Below are 19,410 nucleotides of genomic sequence, written 5' to 3' on the forward strand. Positions count from 1 at the left end.
TCCCTTATGAACAACTCAACTGGACCACCTGCTTCGATGACAACTGCCATATCTACTCTAGTAGTAAGGAACACGCAGGATGGTACCCCCAGAAACCTTAAGAACGATCTGGTTACGACACTACCAACGCACCTAAACGGACCCTCGCTGTGGGATATAGAAGCAATAGCAAAATCGAGCGCAAGACAATCGAACAGCTCGATAGTATGAACGATAACGAGGAATTAGAACAAGACAATCAGCGAAGACTGAACCTCCTCTACGCAGGACGACAAGCCAACCTGCAGCGGATTCAACAGGACTTACAAAACCCTATGTAGCAACGACAACTCGGTGCGCTGGACGCACACATCGAACGACGACAACATGCACAAGGAGATCCCGCACGGATCCGCCAAATCAACCAAGAACTGGAAGAACAGGTCGAATCAGAAACGACCAAGAACACCCCCAACGACTCGGAAACACCTCGCGATGTTGCCCGCCAACATGCCCAACTGGAAGTCGCCTTTGAAGTCGCTTCAGTCAACGACACCAGCTCTGGAGAGGACTCTGACGAAGAAATACAGTGGTATCACTGCTACCAAGACCAGCGCCGAGTCCACTATATCAAGAAAGACGAAGCATGGAAGAAACAGCAAGAAAACGACGAACAAGGAACGGACGAGCAGTCAAAAAACTAGACTCGCCTACCGAAGACAAGGGACAACGACAGGCAGTCCAGACAAGGTCCCTATGTAGCGCAACGACGCCCACGACACAACGACACGAGCATGTACAAGTCTAAATACAGCTTAACGGAAGAACAGCTACCGCCATGATCGACAGCGGAGCCCAAGGAAACTTCATATCACCAAGAACGGTGAATGAAAGAAAGATAACCTGGAAAAGAAAAGCAGCCGAAGACTGCTACGAACTCAGCACCGTTGAAGGAGAACAAGTCCAGTACGGCGGAGGACGCATTGCTATGGAGACAGCGCAACTCCCTTTGCAGATCCATGGCCGGAATGAGCGACTGAACTTCGATATTACGGAGATAGGAGACAAGTACGATGTCATCCTTGGAAGACCATGGTTATACGACAGTAACCCACGGATAGATTGGAGAACAGGCCAACTCCATTGGGACCAGGATTCAGTCACTGAGAAGCAACCACGGAACGGTGCCTTAAACGAACCTCTCAAGACTCCTGAAGCGAAGAGATTTCTAGCATACCTACGGATAAAGGATGCAAACGCTAGGACGTTATCAGCAACAGACATCGGCAAGGAAGACCGACTTCTGTCTATCCCAGAAGAATACCGGCAATACCAGAAGCTATTCGCCGAAGAACTCGAGACCGGACTCCCGGAACACAGCAACTACGACCACGAGATACCCCTTAAGGAAGGGAAGGAGCCAAAGCTAGAAGCAATCTACGGACTCAACCAGAAAGAAATGGAAGCACTCGACGCTTACCTCAAAGAAAATCTACAGAAGGGATACATCAGACCCTCTACATCACCAGCGGGATACCCAATCCTGTTCGTACCAAAAAAGAACGGCAAACTACGACTCTGCGTCGACTACCGGAAACTCAACGACATTACGATCAAGAACTGCTACCCACTACCGCTCATCTCCGAACTACGAGACCTGTTGCACGGAGCACAGTGGTTTACAGCACTCGACCTAAAAGGAGCCTATAACCTGATCCGGATGAAATCAGGTGAAGAATGGAAGACAGCGTTTCGAACACGCCAAGGACATTACGAGTACCTTGTGATGCCCTTCGGACTCACCAACGCACCCGCGACATTCCAGACGATGATCAACCACGTCTTACGAGAATTTCTAGATGTGTTCGTCGTAGTTTACCTCGACGACATCCTAATCTTCTCCAAGACTCTGGAAGACCACAAAAAACACGTACACCAAGTACTGCGGAAACTGCAAGACGCCAAACTCCTAGTGGAACCCGAGAAGAGCAAGTTTCACGCCAAAGAAGTCGAATTCCTAGGTTTTACGATAGCCCCAGGAATCCTCAAAATGTCCAAAGACAAAATCGCAGCAGTACGAGACTGGCCTACACCACAGAACGTTAAGGACGTACAATCCTTTATTGGATATGTGAACTACTACCGACGGTTCCTAGAAGGGTACTTAGACAAAAACGACCCTCTCACGAGACTCTCGAAGAAAGATGTTCCCTGGCAATGGGAAGAAGAACAAGAACAAGCCTTCAACGAGATCAAACAACAAGTCACATCGGAACCAATACTTGTTATACCAAACCCCGAGAAACCATTCGAAGTCGAGACCGACTCCTCAGACTACGCTATAGGAGGACAACTAGGCTAACGAGACGACGAAGGACGACTACACCCTTGCGCCTTCTTCTTACGCAAGTTACACGGCCTAGAACTCAACTACCAGATACACGACAAGGAACTTATGGCAATTATCGAGGCATTTAAAGAATGGAGACCGCAACTCTCAGGAACCAAGTACGAGGTCAAAGTATACACCGACCACAAGAACCTCGCACACTTTACTACATCGAAAGATCTTAATAAACGACAAATTCGATGGTCCGAATTCTTGTCAGAATTCAATTTCAGAATCATCTACCGGAAGGGCAAGGAGAACGGCAGGGCCGACGCCCTCAGCCGACGACCGGACCACGAGGTCTAGGTACCTGAGGAAACCCGAGTTATCCTCAAAACAGACAAAAACGGAGACCTTGTGCCAGCAGCCAGACTCTTAATGATGGCTAGAAGAGACAGTACCAGCACGCCTGGAAGGATGTCTCCTGAAGCCATTAGGGAGATACACTCCGCACCCGCACATGGTCACCAAGGCGTAACCAAAACGTGGAAACGCATCCGTCAACACTACGACAAAACGGCTACACGACAAGAAGTATCTTTAGCGATTAAGGACTGTGAGGTTTGCGCAAAAAGCAAACCCAGCCGACATCAGCCTTATGGAAAGATACAGCCGCTCCCAGTGCCGCAAACCGTATGGGAATCCATCTCGCTGGACTTTGTTACTAAGTTACCTAAGTCCCGAGAACCGATAACTAACGTCCACTACGACAGTGTCCTCGTCATCGTCGACAGACTCACAAAGTACTTATACTTCATTCCGTACATGGAGTCAAGCACTGCAGAAGACCTCGCCTATAAGTTTCTGCAGGTGATCGTAAGCTAACACGGAATGCCGAAGGAAATCGTATCCGACAGAGACAAGCTGTTCACTTCCAAGTTTTGGAGATCCCTGATCTCGCAGCTAGGATCTGACTACAAGATGTCTACCGCTTTCCATCCGCAAACCGATGGCTAGACAGAACGAATCAATCAGATTATGGAAACCTACTTATGCTGCTACGTCAACTATCAGCAAAACAACTGGGTCTAACTGCTACCTATGGCCCAGTTCGCCTACAATAGCGCAGTAGGAGAAAGTATAAAAGAATCACTATTCTACTTGAACTACGGATTTAACCCGACAGCCTATGGACAACCCCGACAAGGCTTAACAGCTCTGAAAGCTGTGGCAGATATTAACAAACTCAAGGAAATCTAACGAGATCTTCCTAGAGACCTTGAATTTGTGCGCGAACGCATGCGCAAATACGCTGACAAGACAAGAGTTGAGGGACCAACTCTGAAGGAGGGGGATAGCGCATACCTTCTCCGCCGGAACATTAAAACAAAACGACTAAGCGATAAGTTGGATTTTAAGAAACTTGGACCCTTCGAAATCACGAAGAAGGTATCTAACGTTAACTTCAAACTCGCACTACCAGACACTATGAAGTGTCATCCAGTTTTTCATATTTCACTTCTCGAGCCAGCACTAAAAGGATTACGAACTATGGACTATATCGAAGTCGACCCGGAACAGGACTACGAGGTCGAAAGGATCCTCGATCACATCGATCAGCACGATGACACAGAAATACAATACCTAATCAAGTGGAAAAACTACGGACACGAAGAAAATACATGGGAACCCGCATCAAACTTGGAGCACGCATAAGAGGAACTTCAAGAATACTGGACGCAATGGGAAACACGACAGCACGCCAAAGTCATGCAAAGACTAACACACAACCCTCGCGTCAGAAACCCTCAACCTAAGTTTCGACCAACCAAGAAACCCCAGGGCAATAAAACGTTTCTTCGCCTAGGAACACCTAGCCCTGAGTAGCCGAGGAACCTCCAACACTCCCCGCACCCGCGCCATCCACCAGAGGACCCAAACCTACAAACTCGTCACCAAAACCAAAAAGGGACCAAGGAGGATCATTCCCGAGACCCACTGCCTGGAGGTCACTAACGACGAACCTCTCGTAAGCATCCAAGGCAGGTAGGACTTCGTCGTCCGCCAGGACGCCATCCTCCCTGTCAACCTCCTGTATACCACGCTTAAAAACTTCGGTCTGCCGCTCCCGAACCATCTTACGGACCGTCCGAATCCGTTTCAGACGACCCGCAGCATCCGCCATTTGAACTTGCAAACGAGCAAACTCTTGATGAAGCGCGAATAGCTCCTTACCCGCTTTCTCTTCTTTCTCATCCTACTCCTTTTGCTAAGAGTTTAACTTCTAAACTAGAAGCAAACATTAGCAACCCCTAGAACAGCGAAAACACAAAAACACGACTTACGAGTAGACGCCACGAGGACGCCGTCACAAGGTTTCTTCGCCTCGATGCAAGTCCTACAGCGTGTAGACTTCTCGCTAAAACGACACGGGACCTTTGCACGGAAACAACGAGTGCAAGGCATGTCGCTAGCAATCGATCGGGACTCCACGTATTCAATAAGCGCAGCTCTCTCACGATCTTTTATCATAGTCAAGTGCGACTTTGTCTTTCGAACGCGACCTGACATGGTGTCGGCATTATGAAAAACAAAGGAAGCAAATTTGTAGATCCCCAACCTGGGACCAACGACCTACCTATACTCAGGTCTCGAGGACAAGACCTTTAAGAGGGGAGCTGATGTTACGACCCGACAGTTAACAGACTACTGACGACGACCCCGCAGGGGCTCAGCGGTTATAGGTTTGATTGATTGATTGATTCCTACACGGTTATGAAGCCGCTCTTATGCTAGCAGCTATGCCCGGAAAGCGGGGTTTGGCAGACAGCCGAAGCATCGACGATAAACCGCGACGCCCCACTTCGCCCTGTTGTTGGATCAGGACCAGCTGTCCCCAAGCTCCCACTATGCTATCTATTCTTGTGTGTTTATGCCCTCTGTTGAAGATTGTTGTCCTCCTGCCTGCTCTCTCGCTTGGTGTTGCCTTCTAGAATCCTTCTTTCGCGTCCTCCTACTTCGGTTCTGTTGGTGCTAGGCACCATGTCTGGTTCTGTATACCTATAGTCTCCCCCCAGCCCTCAGCTTCGTCTCTTTATCTTGTCCGCATCCTCTCAGACTCGCATGTGCTATATCTCAGTTGAATCTGTAAATCTTTTTGTTGCCTCATGCTGGGTTCCTATGTGGCTCTATGTTTCCATCTTTCGACTACTACCTCCATCTACCGCCTGGAGTCGGACTTAATCCGCAAAACACAATGCTCCAACCGCTTCGATTCGTCCGATTACTAAGTATGAGAGCTCGTACACAGATTCCGCAGACATTGTCATACGTTGAAGGGGCGACAATCCTTCTTCGCGGAGGGGGCGACAGGGGACCAATCTGTCTGCAAACTGTAGTATTTTGTAGCATCGATCGTAGCATGCCTGGTGTCTGGTGCTTTCTCTATGTAGGAGGTGATACCGTTCTGTCGGGCTTGTCGTCGTTGTTGTCGCGGGACGTTGCAAACTTTGTCGGGGGTGATAGGCGACCTATAACCTATCGGTGGCTGTGGTGTTGATGTTTGTTTGGGCTTGGTCGTTATGCTCACGTGATAGCCCGTGACTCAACCGCGGTGGTGTCGATGGTGTTGTCTATTGACGTGTCATACTTTGTGGCTTGCTCTCGAATTTTTCGTGGTCAGAGCCCGCCCGCGGCCACGAGCAGGCTCTTTGGGAGCAGAATCAATGCCGAGGATGACATTATGCCCAAAGTGACCTCTGAGAGCGCGAGCGGGCGTGGTTTGATCAATTTGATGCTGTTTTCAAAAATTTCGTTCTCGCTGTTGTTGATTGGGCGGCTGTCCAGCGGTTATAGGGACGGCCGTCAGCCGTTACGTCGTAACAACCCCCACGGAACGGAAGAACTAGGATATAGGTCACGTGACGATAAGCAGGACCGACGGACGATAAGCGGTCCTGGGACAGGACCGACGGTGCTAAGGGCGGTCCATGGCGATGGACCGACGTCCTGGGTGTCGGTCCCCCAGGATCAGGAAGTGTTTAGCATGGAACCAGACTTGTATATAGTTGGGACTCGAGTCCTCTCGAGTCCTACCTTTCCTAGTTCTTTAGCAATCAACTTCGTGATTACCCTAACCGGTACTTTCAGCTATACCTAAGTGACGACTACTCTACGACTCTTGTTGAGGCCTTGACTGATCACCAAGACCTTTGAAGATCTACGATCTATTCGACCAGGACCACGGAACGACTGTTACTACTCTCAATCCCTGGCTTACTGTTAACACAAACCCACTGTCAGTTAGCTGGCCGTAACACTCAAGTCCTGGTCTATATACAAGTCCCGTTTCCTAAGGCCGACGTCCGCGTCGTCGCTTGCCGATATCTCGATTGTCGGCAGCCGACATGCCAAGAGTCGTATCTCTTATTCCTTTCTTATCATCACGTGACTTGAACATAGTTCTTCCTTTTCCGGCGGGGCGACCCTTGTCCCTTCCGTCGCCTGCATATATCAAAAACATCAACAACAGCGAGAACGAAATTTTTGAAAACAGCATCAAATTGATCAAACCACGCCCGCTCGCGCTCTCAGAGGTCACTTTGGGCATAATGTCATCCTCGGCATTGATTCTGCTCCCAAAGAGCCTGCTCGTGGCCGCGGGCGGGCTCTGACCACGAAAAATTCGAGAGCAAGCCACAAAGTATGACACGTCAATAGACAACACTATCGACACCACCGCGGTTGAGTCACGGGCTATCACGTGAGCACAACGACCAAGCCTAAACAAACATCAACACCATAGCCACCGATAGGTTATGGGTCGCCTATCACCCCCGACAAAGTTTGCAACGTCCCGCGACAACAACGACGACAAGCCCGACAGAACGGTATCACCTCCTGCATAGAGAAAGCACTAGACACCAGGCATGCTACGATCGATGCCACAAAATACTACAGTTTGCAGACAGATTGGTCCCCTGTCGCCCCCTCCGCGAAGAAGGATTGTCGCCCCTTCAACGTATGACAATGTCTGCGGAATCTGTGTACGAGCTCTCATACTTAGTAATCGGACGAATCGAAGCGGTTGGAGCATTGTGTTTTGCGGATTGAGTCCGACTCCAGGCGGTGGATGGAGGTGGTGGTCGAAAGATGGAAACATAGAGCCACATAGGAACCCAGCATGAGGCAACAAAAAGATTTACAGATTCAACTGAGATATAGCACATGCGAGTCTGAGAGGATGCGGACAAGATAAAGAGACGAAGCTGAGGGCTGGGGGGAGACTATAGGTATACAGAACCAGACATGGTGCCTAGCACCAACAGAACCGAAGTAGGAGGACGCGAAAGAAGGATTCTAGAAGGCAACACCAAGCGAGAGAGCAGGCAGGAGGACAACAATCTTCAACAGAGGGCATAAACACACAAGAATAGATAGCATAGTGGGAGCTTGGGGACAGCTGGTCCTGATCCAACAACAGGGCGAAGTGGGGCGTCGCGGTTTATCGTCGATGCTTCGGCTGTCTGCCAAACCCCGCTTTCCGGGCATAGCTGCTAGCATAAGAGCGGCTTCATAACCGTGTAGGAATCAATCAATCAATCAATCAAAGCCTGCATATATCTTGTCTCTAGCCGCTGTCCTCGAGTGGGGCTAGTTTCTCTGTTAGGCATACTTAACGGGTCGTAACATTAGCGATCGGGGATTGGCCGTGTGTATATACTACCCTGCCAAGGATTGTCCTGCTCACAAGCGCGATTAAGAGTCGTCCTACGAGTCAGGCAGAAGGTAATAGCTTAGTGCTGACCGCCCGCTCCCCACCTCACTATCTCATCACCGCCGTCTGTCTTAAGAATAAAGGCGTCCGGCTCCCAACCGGTGGCGGCTTGAGTTTGATCTTCTACCCCAATACATCCACGGTCAACACTGTACATTCAAGGAAAATAAAGGAAACCCGCCTTAACAATTCGGGATGAAGATTGATGTCGTTCTCGCTTTCGCGATCGTGCAGACTAGGTATGCCCCACTATCACTACATCAATTTCATGCTCCAGCTAAAGTTGGCAGCCCGGTGCTTGCTGGTCTCCTGTGTGTCATGCCCGACGGGAATATGAACCCAGGCGTGCCCATCTGTACGTCGGTCGGCGGAAAGCCTGCGCCGGACTATCAACCCGCGGTAACTACTTATAAATTTTAGATTCAAACACGAGTGTACGCTGACTGGTGATAGTGCTGTGGCGTTGACGAGAAGCAAAGAACTTACGAAATAGGATGCCAACATAACGGCGGTGTTCGCGCGCAATATACTTACTATTGTTGAGATACAAGCTTCGGGATCGTAGAGCCAACAAAGAGTCCTAACTATAGGATGTTGATGTAGTAGAGTTGACGATTAGGGAAGCGTTCTTGTTGATCGGCTGTTGGCAGGATCGTTCAATTAATATAAGCAGCCCCTTCAGTTGTTCACCACCAGTACATGATATTTAATCTGTTGTTACGTTTATATATTGATGTCCATGGGAGATGGCTTAAACAAACCAGAGCAGCATAAGGTTGAAAGGGAGTTCATATCAGCTAATCCAGACTGTTCGTATTATCAACGAATTACATTAGCGAATAACCAAAAACCCATGAAAGATAGAACGATGCTGATCATTTCCTGATCATCTACTTTTAAAACCGGGAGTCGAACTCGGGACTACACCTACACTATCATGAGCTGAGAGCATCATGGTGGCCACTACACCATATCGGATGCGCATATGGGGACCTCGCTGTGGAAGTGGCTGAATTCACTCTCCGCATGCCGTTGTCTTGCTTAACTACATAGCCTCTTTCGATTATGACGATACTATCTCTTTAAAGCCCTACGTCACGAGAGAAGAGATAGATAAGTTTCGCAAGTATGAAGACCCGCGTCTACGATCAATCACAACCGTAGGTAAGGCAACGGGTGAGGATGTCAGCGCTCGCCTCAGACATATCGAACCATATTTCGACCCCATCAAAGAGTAAATACCTGAAGCCGATGAGATAATGAAGGGTAGAAACCGATTGATTAAGGTGTTCATGCAATAGTGCCTTCTCTGGAACTGATCTCCCAGATTCAGCCCGCTGCAGTATCTCAATAATAGCCCCTGTCTAGCCGTATTCTGAAGAGTTTCCTCGAATGCCGCAGAGGTCTAATTGCTAGGCGTCCTAATCCGAATCTTAGCGTCTGATGCTTCGACTCCCTTATCGACTATTATGAGATAACCGACCTACTTCCCCCCCCCGATGACGAGTTTATCATCTTAGCAAAGGGAAGACTGCGGTTGGAGTACTGAGGGGTTCCTTGGACTCAGAGAAATTCATCGAGTTCAATATGCGAGGGCAAACCTCGAACGAGGAAGTAGCCGCCAGACCCGCTCGGTGGCTCTCTTCATATCTTCCATACTATCAGACCATTACCTGGTGAGACTTCATATTCTATTTCGCTCTCGAAAGAGTCGGAAGAAGCCTGAATTTGTTGGGAGGGCTCGCTCTGCTCCGTCTGAAAATCATCCCCCGTATGAATGCTCCTACAGTAGGGCATTCGCCATCAAATCGGCAGCGAACGCCGTGTCTGAAATTCGTTACCCGTGTTTCAACTATGGATTGATCATGTTCAAATATTGCTGGACCCGAATCTTAGAGTTCCCTCCATGCAGAGGCGGGCTGACCGCTGGCTATACTTGACTCGCGACCTAGCGTGCCTTCAAACCTAAAGCTGCAAATCTCCAAACCAGAGGGGGATGCTTCTATGGACTATAAAGTAACTATTGTACCTTCCTCCAACCAAATACGCCAATGGAGAGCTGTGTTGCGATCAGGGCGCCTAGCAATTGGCCACAAACATACCGTATACGCCCACCAGAGTCAGGGTAACTTGGCTCTTATTCTTATAATTATGTAAACTAAGTCCGTTTATACCCCCCACACAACAACCAAATTCGCGCCCACAGGATTGCCCCTCTTCTACTTCACCACCCCAAATCTCACCACAATGGCTTCAAATTTACGCTCTTTTTGTTCAAGAAATAAGCGGGAATTGTCAGGAAAACGATGAACTTTCCCCAGACGCCTGAAGTGGGATTCTCGCTGCAGTTGCGAGTGGTCAGAGTAAAGCTCAAACGTTGAGACGAGTTGCCCTACTAAAACGGCCTCGGGTCTGCGTCCATAACGTCTGCTTACGCACTCTCTTGTGTCTGCAGCTATTCTTACGATCAGAGATGTGTACGAAGGTTCGCTTACATACCTCTCTGCGCACGCAGCTATTCTCACAGCTTATCACGACCTGGCCACAGTAAACTATACGACTCCTGTGCCGACCTTAACCTTTCGCCTCTTTTTAACCTGGCCTTAGGTACCTCTATACATAGATTCTACTTTTGTCTATTACTCTTGGTTACTGTACCCCTTTCCGACCGAATGAATCCGTTCTCGTGCCGAATCGCCTATCGGTTTTGGTCGCCTCGCTTGCCTTCACTATATCCTTCCAGCGGATCATATTAAAATCCGCATGCCCGGAGCAATGTTTAAGGTGCATATAGCCCATTACGCCGAGGGTTTCCAGTAGCCCGTATCATGTCTTCATTGGCTTCGTACTACTCCATCTGCTGCGTGAACGTTTCCTTCAGCCAATGGTACTCCTTGCGAAGTTCACAAGTAACTCCAACGCCTTCTGAAGTATTGCTCTGCCATCGTTGTCTACGCTGTTTTCACCGCCGCCACCGTTGCTTCTGAAGTTGCTTATTCGCTTCGTAGTCCCGTTAATTAGGACTGATCGCGTCGCGTTTAGGGTTGTCACCTTACTTCCTACGCTATCTCTTCCTCCTACTAACATAGCACGAGTTTTAATAGTAGATCGCGCGCTTTAGTACTAAAGTGGGTGCGTTTTCCCGTTTTACTATAATCTCCACCCCTCACTACTCACTAGTGGGCAAAATACCAAAAACTGGAGAGAGTAAGACACCTAAGCAAGCCCCCGTTGTTTGTGGCCGTAAAAAAGAGAGACTTGACTTACTACGCCGATGACAAAAAACCCCGCACTCACAATGACCTCACAGCTTCTAACCCCCCACTAAACTTCACCATCCCATCAACTCTAATCTTCAACTCCATCAAAATGGATTATCCACAACATGACACGCCTACAAAGGCCCGGGTTCTAGGTACTATATCATACCTGGAGAGATATAAGATCCCTTATTTTAAAAGTAGGGTTTTCGAGCATGCCGGCGTAAGCCATCGGCAAGGCTGGCAAATTCTAAACGAGGGCCGGGCCCGACGGCACAATGGCGACACCCAAACTACCGAACGACGTGGCCGTAAGAAGGTCCTTAGCAAAGAGGATCTCCAGGCGATGGAAGACCTGGTCTGGTCTCGAGACTTTGAGGCCGCGGCTCTGACATGGCAGTCTCTGGCATGGGAAGCCGGAATTCATACATCCTGCAGTTGGCGTACTATTCAACGCGCTATAGGTACTCTTGGCTATCGGAAGTGTATTACCTGCGATAAAGGTTGGGTCTCGTCGGATACAGCAGCCCGTAGGGTCAAAGACGCCCAAGTCGCCCTCGAGAAGAGGCCTCGGCCGCAAGACTGGCACGATGTCCGGTTTGCTGATGAGTTGCTTTTTAGCATCGGGCCTCAAGGGAAGGCACGGATCATTAGGAAGCCAGGCGAGCGATACTGTCCAGAGTGTACCCAGGACCGGGTTCTTCCGAAGCAGAAGGATGTTAAGAGGCTCCACGCATGGGCGGCAGTCGGCCATGGCTTTAAATCGTCCCTCATATTCTATGAAGGCCCTACTAATACCAACGGCAAGATATCTCATCAGGCCTATCGCGATTCTGTTCTTGAGCCTGTAGTGGGTTCGTGGATCGATGCCAGCCACCAGTTTGTCCTCGAGGAAGATGGAGACTCCAAGAATGGTTTAGGGTCTGACGGTATCGTCGAGAAGTGGAAAGATGAGCATGGCTTAAAGCGATATTTGAATACGCCTCAATCGCCAGATCTCTCCGTGATGGAAGACTGCTGGAAGGCCCTGAAAGCCCAAATTGGAGAGCGTGATACCTGGGATGTAAATGAGTTGAAAAAGCTGGTAATTTTTGGTTGGGATCGTGTTGAACAGAAAACAATCGACCAATGGGTCGAATCTATGACGCAGAGAATGAGGGATGTGATTAGCTGTGAGGGTCGAATGACTGAGCGGTAGGAATACCTCGATTTGTGTGCGTCGGGATCACAGAGGCTCGGCAAATGCAACAGTCTTCTTAAGCTTAGATTTCCGTAGTAGAAGCAGCTCTTTGTTAGATAAAGCCGCAAGCCAAGTGCTCCGCAAATGCGCAACAAGTTTTTACATCTGATCAAAACTTAAGATCTGCTGGAGAACTATCCGACGCAGTTAAGAACTCTACGATGCCATCTTTATCTGGTTAGAAGTCTGGTAAATCATAAGCTCACAGACGGCCATCAGTTGGACTGCGCTGTCAAGCGCTCTTATTGCCTGGATGAACTACTGTGGCAGTTGCGAAATTGTCATGACTTAATCCTCAAAATGCCTCCTAGAACGTTAGTAAAGTTCATTCTTCACGGAGAGCTTTGAATTTAGTCGGTCCAACAGCTGGTCAGACGGTCTACAACCTCTCGAGGCAAATAAACAAACATTTCCTCAGGATCTCGTGTTCTATTTCTGACAGAAGACTACTATGTACTATTATTACTAAAATCGGCGGCGCTTAATCCCCGCGCTCACTCTATCCGTCCTGATTTACAAAGATGCCAAATGTATGTATGCTGCCGAAGCCGTGTGTGGCATGCGCCCCGACGGATGCTCATGCGCGAGTCCAAGTGAAATGGTATAGGCCGTCTCCATGCGGTTGACATGCTCAATGTCCACCTGTCGTTATGTAAAATCAAATGTCTGACTCCATTGCCCATGTATAATGCAAGTTTTAATCACAACCCCCTCCTTGTCGATCCTCTTCTGTAGACACAACGCGGTACAGAAAAAGCTACCAGTTGCAGAACATGAAGTAATGGTTGATGAACAGATTATAGACGTTAATGATGATTAATGGCAGCGGGTGGTACCAGGTGAATCCGTTGATGAGCCGCCATGTGACGACGCCGACCATGGCTCCGGTAACGATGACGGTCCAAAAGATGCAGAGCAGTCGCATGTTGCGGTACTTGTTACTCTTATGGGCCTTGGCGTCTCCTGAGGCGGCCCAGAGAAGTTCAATGTTGAAGAGGCGATCCTTGATGGCGGTGAGGTAGGCGTAACTCTGGATTGTCATGACGTGCTGCACGTTGAAGCCGTACTTGGCCTTTGCCCATACACGCATGAGAATGACACCGTAAAGAATTGAGGGGATCGCGAATGCCAAGTTCCAGAACTTGAACCACTCCGGGCGAATGGCAAGCAGGAGAGTACCGGCGATAGGGGCGAGGAAAATATTGAGAGAAACGGCCGAGTAGTAGAGGAATCCTGGTAGAGGTTAGCCATGAACATTGCATGCTCTCTAACAAAACATACCTGAGAGGTAGCAGATTTTCTGCATCAAAGTCAGGTTTGAAACCCAGAAGTGGCCGTTGGTTAGGAGAGTGGTAGAGCCACGAGCCCATCGCATCTGCTGGGAGAAGAAGGCACGAGGAGAGTTGGGGCAGACACCGGTGGCGAGACAGAGGGGAATGTACTTGACCTTCCAGCCACGGTCGACGGCGCCAAAACTGTGCGATGTTAACAAACAGTATTTCAAGCTGATCAAAATTTTACTAACCCAGTGTGAACATCCTCGGAGAAGCCAATCTCAGCAGTTCCACCGACTTCGACAAGAGACTCGCGACGGTAAAGAGCGTTGCTTCCAACGCAAATTGAAGCTCCCCATCTGTTGCGGTTGACCTGAACGACACGGTAAAACAGCTCCTGTGTGGCTCCAGCTCCCTGCTCGACCCACGTCTGGTCGTCGGTGACTCGGAAATACTGAGGACTCTGAACCAGCGCGGTCTTCTCGTCGGCCAAGTGCTCCACAATCAACTCCTTCACGAAGTCCGGACGGGGGCAGAAGTCGGCATCGAAGATGGCAAAGAAATCTCCATTGGTACGGGCAAATGTCCATCGCAGGTTGCCGGCCTTGCGGAGACGAGGGCGATCATCGCGGACAGAGTAGTTGAAGCCATATGTCTCAGCAAGAGCGCGGACAGTATCCGAAGCACTGTCATCCATAACGTGAACCTGAAGCTTAGACGCAGGCCAGTCAATCTTGACAATGTGCTTATAAGTGTTCTCTAGAATTTCGAGAGGTTCCGAGCAGCACGGCAGGAAGATGTCGACGGTAGGAGCGTTCTCTTCGGTGATGGGGAAACGCTCTACCATCTCCAAATGGGCCTTGTAGTCCCAATCTCTTCCGATGATGCCAACAGCGTACGAAATCAAGAGGTAGATGCACATGGCACCGGCGAAGACACCATACCAATAGAACGCCGGAGCGGACAGCGCAAACAGCCACATACCGGCGCCAAGGGAGAGAAAAGAAAAGACTCCAAAGATGTAAAGCAGGATACGGTTCGTGTGTACGTATGTCAGCTTTTCGGTGTCATTGGGGCAGACGGGAAGAACCAGAGGCGGCTCTTCCTTGGGACAATATGTTGCGCGAAACTTGTTGTACAGCCTCTTGGGGAATGATTCACCCGAAGAGTGCCGCAAAGCAGTCGTATGCTTTTCATTTGCCTTCTCGGGATCGGAAACTACAGGCGGTACGGCGGTGTTTTCAATATCAGTGTCGGATGCCGAGTTTTGGTGACCTTTTTCACTGTAGACTTCTCTGGCCAACGGTGAAGGCTCCTAGGCACACGTTAGCCATGTTCCTTCCGCAGCTTTGGATATGCGGAACAAATAACCTACAATTTCGGGTCTGCTGAGGCGGTGGTTGGAAGATTCTGCTAAGCTTGTTCTTTGTGCTGACCTCTCCGGCGTGTCTATGGGAGAAGGCCCATGTACAGCATTCTGAAGGAGATCAGTCAATGCTTTGGAAAGCTTGGGAGGGCCGTTCATGGCAAGTAATAATGGTCAAACATACCACAGTAAATGTTGAATCACTAGCAAGCGAGGCAACAGCGCTGCTATCGTTGTCGGTGTCGAAAGGGTTTGATCCAAACGGATTATTCGGGGGCGTCAAGCCCGAGTCGGGGGTTTCTCCCCTCGGAGTGAAAGGACGCGACATTATGGTATTATCGGGGGTGACCGGGAACTAGCAGAAATGTTCTCAAACGGTCTTATGTTGATGAATATATGAAAGTGCTTTCCAACTACCACAGGAAAAGGGTACAAGCGGAAAGCAAGTCAAAGAGAAGACAGCTTAAAAAAAGTCGAAGATTTCCCGTGACGATGCCCAATGAACAGGTAACGGCGCCTGGACAAACAAAGGCCGGGGGAGGGTAAAGCGAGACACGAGCGGCAGAAAGCACCAAAATCCAGCAAACGTCGTCGAAGCGAGTGACCGAAGACGTGGTTGTGAAACTTGGTGATCAGCCTCGTAATGCTAGCGAGTGTGAGGCGACGAGACCACAGTAGGTAGTGACGAGAGCAGTTTATGCAAAAGCAAGCAGCAACTGACGACCAGGCTGTGCGAGTAGCGAATGGACGGAGGCAGAAAAAAGGTTGTCAGAGGCAAGCCACCCGGCAGTTGACGGAGTAAGAGGAGGAGGCTGAGGTGGAGGGGAGACGAGTGGAGGGGAATAGATGGGAGGGGTGAAGGGGTAAGAGACAAAAACGAGTGTTCATGGATGAAGACGTCAGGTGAGACTGGAGGTGAGAGTGAGGTGAAGGGTGAAACGAGATAGTGAATGTTAGCATCAACCAAGAGCGGCAGGAGGCTGGGGGGGAGGAAGCCACATCCACGCACCACAGCAATTACTGGAAATACAATCACAGAAAGAGAGGCAAAAACAGGAGACCCAAGGCCAAGGCGGGCAGGAGTGAGTTCTCCGTTGGTTTCTTTGGCGATTTACAAGGATCAATACGGTACGGGGGGGTTAGGTTGGGCTACGGGATAAGGATGCGTATTTGCTAGGCAGACGATAGATACCATGTATGTGTATTTCCCCATCTCCATTCATTGAACAAAAATCAGATGCAGGTAGATTCTTGACCAGCGGCACATGGGCATGTATGGAGTACTACTGTTGTTGCCATGGATTCTACAGTTGGATATGGATCATGGGTTTACCAGCTCAGTCACCAAGACACGGCGATTGGAGGGATACGTGGGCAATCTCCCGCTTTCTCGGTCTCGTACCGCGGTGGCATGGCCCGACAAGACGAGTTGGTGACATCAGTGCCAAGGTGAAGTCAGATTGTCCGGCACCGTTGATATCTGCAGTTTTTAGGGCGACCCACGGGGGACACGGACGAACTCCACAGATGGAGGATGCGAGGTTTCCATGAAGCTGCAGATGGTCTACACTAGCTGAATTAGGTTATTTCTCGGCATGGCTTGGTGGCAGGGGGAAAGGGCCGTCATGAATGGAACGAGTGGATGGTGATGAAGGAAGATGGGAGAAGAAGGAAGACGAGTGACAGGGGGGTGGATGGTAAAGACATTAAGCAATGGGTTTAGGAGAGAGAGAAAAATGGAACTAGAAGAAAAAAGCGTGTCTCTGCGGAGTGGAAAATACCAAGGCCGCATCACACATTACCTTGCATGTATACGGGAGTGACTCCCAAGAGTAACTACCAATTTTTCAAGACGAATACGTGGACGTGGGGGAGGAAACATACACACGGATGGTCATCAGATCGAACACTGGGAATAACGGCGGACATGACCCGAGACTCCTGCTCCTGCCAAAAGGTAGAAATCATCAAGCCACCGCCATCATCACTGACAGGGGAGACTCCAGCTCAAAACGGGGATTATTCATCTCCCGCATGACTTCCCTGCTCTGCTTGTTGGTTTTCTCGGAGGTTTTGCGGTGGCTAACGTCAAATGTGGAAGGTATCTACTGAAAACATGTGCTTCAGTTCAAAGAGAAAAAGGAAAAAAGGCAAGGCAGAGGGAAAGAGCCGCCTAGGTGGACACTGGAAAGAGCATGGGTTGGTTGGTGTTGTTGCTAGTTGCGCCTGCCCAGACCTAGGAAGGAAACGCAACATGCGACCTCAGTGACGGCGACGGCGGGAAGGAGATCATGGTTGGTGAGGCAGGTACACAGTGGTATGTGCATGGGGGCTGCAGTCACGACGAAGTTATCGTATCTGATCCTTCCCGGCCAGATTATAGACAGGCCCACCACTGCTGCTGCCACTCTTGTGGGTTCTGTGGTCTTTTGTGAGGTCGTTCCTTCCTTCACGTCGTGTTCTGGTGTCTTCGGTCCTACTCAGTTTGGAAAAGATACCTCATTGGGGTACGTACCCTTTTCCACCACGGAAAGCGGGAGCAGGGGTGGTGAGCTCGGGCAGGTGGCTGTCTCCTCCTCTCCTTTTTGCTATTTGACGGTCGGGGCAGGGGTCTTGACATGATGGTGACCCGTATCTGCGAGTTCCTCCTTTCTCACTTCCTCCTTCCTGTCCGCCACGACCGTCTCATTTCCGCCGCCAAACTTGGAATATTTGATACCAGCCTACGATTTGGACTTTGTCTTCTGCTTCCAAGGTACCCCTGGCCAGGAAGAGCGAATATTCCGACACACTGACAGCAGCCGTCCTTATCAAATGCCATCTCCAGCAGGATTCCAGCGGCGGTTGCAAACGATGAGATGCACTAAAACCTGAACCAACGTCCTAGCCGCTGGAACCGGGCCAATAAGATGAACAAATCTCACCACCAAACGATAAGACAAACGAGGCTGGCTTCTCCAAGAGTTTGATATTTCGTCATAGTGAGTGATGGCCTGTCTCATCTTGATTCTGTGGGCATCTGTATTCCGCTGTAACAAACAGCGCTGTTGCAAGGCCTATAATCAAAAATCCGGCCTTGGATCTCGCCAAACACCACACACCATAGCACACTATACATGCACAAAAGAATCAACAATACGTGCTGTTAAACAACCAACTGGCATGTGTCCCACCTCAGAACGCCTCAGTGGAGTAGATCAAGAGACATTGGGGGCCGAACACGCACACGCTGTTCCCCAGACAGAAACCGTTTTGTCTCCAGCATTTACTTTCCTGACATTGGGCCGAGTTGTTTGCTGTGTGTGCATAGACCGCATCTAACGTAATAAGCGTAATCTTGACAGCCTCCACTACGTAGGCTAATCCAACATCTCATTCGTTGGTGTGTGCCTCTTGACACTTCGTCTTGGGTGGACTCTGCTTCGTGCCAACGGCAAGCCTTGAGCTTTGGAGAGACGGCGTGGCAGTGGTCCCGCCACTACCAGTTGCTGACGAGTCTGTTTAGGACATTTGCATGGCTATATCGGCATTTTCAGAGGTCTCCAGATCCCAAGAACCCGCATGAGAAGAAATTTTCATTTCAGCCAATACACTTCAGGAGCCTGCAGAAAGCAAGGCACCGGGCCAGCCGGACTGTTAGCCCACAGATTCCAAGATCACAAGCATCTTGGCCATCTGGGCAGCGAGCACAGTCAAACTTGGGCCAGTCATCTCACCATCGGGAGACTTCACTCTGCATCGAAACCGCTGAACTTCCAATCACCATCTCCTTGCCGCCCCTGCTCCTCCATGACCCCTGTCAAACCCAACAAAAGGGCATTTTTCCCCACTGCACACGCGCGCAAAATCAAAAGTCGGCCACTTGCCCAACCGCTTCGCCGATCCGGGTTGCCTCTGCCGAGACTAGAGAAGAAAGACTCCAGGCCGCTCCTTGTCTTGCGTTTTGACCACCGCTCTCACTTACGAGCCAAGGCAACGACATGCGTCAACGATGCATCTCCTACAACGCCGTCATCAACTGTTAACAAATATTTCTTCCTCAATATCATGTCTTTGAGGATTGAAATCGTGGATTCTGGTCAACTTGGAGGGACCGTGGTAGTCAAAACTGCGCAAGACAGGGACTACTACAAGTGACACTTGCAGAGAGTCACGTAAAGCACGTAATTGCTCTAAATGACCTTCT

General features: G+C 49.7%; 7 protein-coding genes across 7 annotated transcripts; 4 read left to right on the forward strand and 3 right to left on the reverse strand.

Moving 5' to 3' along the window:
- Positions 1 to 6: 6 nt before the first annotated feature.
- Positions 7 to 683, forward strand: CTRU02_206441 (uncharacterized protein; the record flags this gene model as incomplete). Its single annotated transcript, XM_070204720.1, has 2 exons — positions 7 to 204; positions 321 to 683. 2 exons carry the CDS (start codon positions 7 to 9, stop codon positions 681 to 683), a joined length of 561 nt encoding a protein of 186 aa, XP_070061824.1.
- A 3,498-nt stretch (positions 684 to 4,181) lies between these two features.
- On the reverse strand, positions 4,182 to 4,840 carry CTRU02_206442 (uncharacterized protein; the record flags this gene model as incomplete). Its single annotated transcript, XM_036733467.2, has 2 exons — positions 4,182 to 4,522; positions 4,654 to 4,840. The coding sequence occupies 2 exons, from the start codon at positions 4,838 to 4,840 to the stop codon at positions 4,182 to 4,184; spliced, it is 528 nt and encodes a 175-aa protein (XP_036574808.2).
- Positions 4,841 to 5,930: 1,090 nt separating this feature from the next.
- CTRU02_206443 (uncharacterized protein) lies at positions 5,931 to 6,467 on the forward strand (the record flags this gene model as incomplete). Its single annotated transcript, XM_036733466.2, has 1 exon — positions 5,931 to 6,467. The coding sequence occupies one exon, from the start codon at positions 5,931 to 5,933 to the stop codon at positions 6,465 to 6,467; it is 537 nt and encodes a 178-aa protein (XP_036574807.1).
- A 192-nt stretch (positions 6,468 to 6,659) lies between these two features.
- Positions 6,660 to 6,917, reverse strand: CTRU02_206444 (uncharacterized protein; the record flags this gene model as incomplete). The annotated part of the gene is made up of 1 exon (XM_036733465.2): positions 6,660 to 6,917. The coding sequence occupies one exon, from the start codon at positions 6,915 to 6,917 to the stop codon at positions 6,660 to 6,662; it is 258 nt and encodes an 85-aa protein (XP_036574806.2).
- A 1,485-nt stretch (positions 6,918 to 8,402) lies between these two features.
- CTRU02_206445 (uncharacterized protein) lies at positions 8,403 to 8,627 on the forward strand (the record flags this gene model as incomplete). Its single annotated transcript, XM_036733464.2, has 2 exons — positions 8,403 to 8,483; positions 8,538 to 8,627. The coding sequence occupies 2 exons, from the start codon at positions 8,403 to 8,405 to the stop codon at positions 8,625 to 8,627; spliced, it is 171 nt and encodes a 56-aa protein (XP_036574805.2).
- Positions 8,628 to 11,453: 2,826 nt separating this feature from the next.
- CTRU02_206446 (HMG box protein) lies at positions 11,454 to 12,542 on the forward strand (the record flags this gene model as incomplete). Its single annotated transcript, XM_036733463.1, has 1 exon — positions 11,454 to 12,542. One exon carries the CDS (start codon positions 11,454 to 11,456, stop codon positions 12,540 to 12,542), a length of 1,089 nt encoding a protein of 362 aa, XP_036574804.1.
- Positions 12,543 to 13,341: 799 nt separating this feature from the next.
- CTRU02_206447 (cellulose synthase (udp-forming) family) lies at positions 13,342 to 15,552 on the reverse strand (the record flags this gene model as incomplete). Its single annotated transcript, XM_036733462.1, has 5 exons — positions 13,342 to 13,817; positions 13,866 to 14,059; positions 14,110 to 15,173; positions 15,234 to 15,335; positions 15,409 to 15,552. 5 exons carry the CDS (start codon positions 15,550 to 15,552, stop codon positions 13,342 to 13,344), a joined length of 1,980 nt encoding a protein of 659 aa, XP_036574803.1.
- Positions 15,553 to 19,410: the final 3,858 nt, after the last annotated feature.

This window comes from Colletotrichum truncatum (assembly GCF_014235925.2).
Source record: "Colletotrichum truncatum strain CMES1059 chromosome Unknown Contig_0003, whole genome shotgun sequence".
Lineage (NCBI taxonomy): Eukaryota > Fungi > Ascomycota > Sordariomycetes > Glomerellales > Glomerellaceae > Colletotrichum > Colletotrichum truncatum.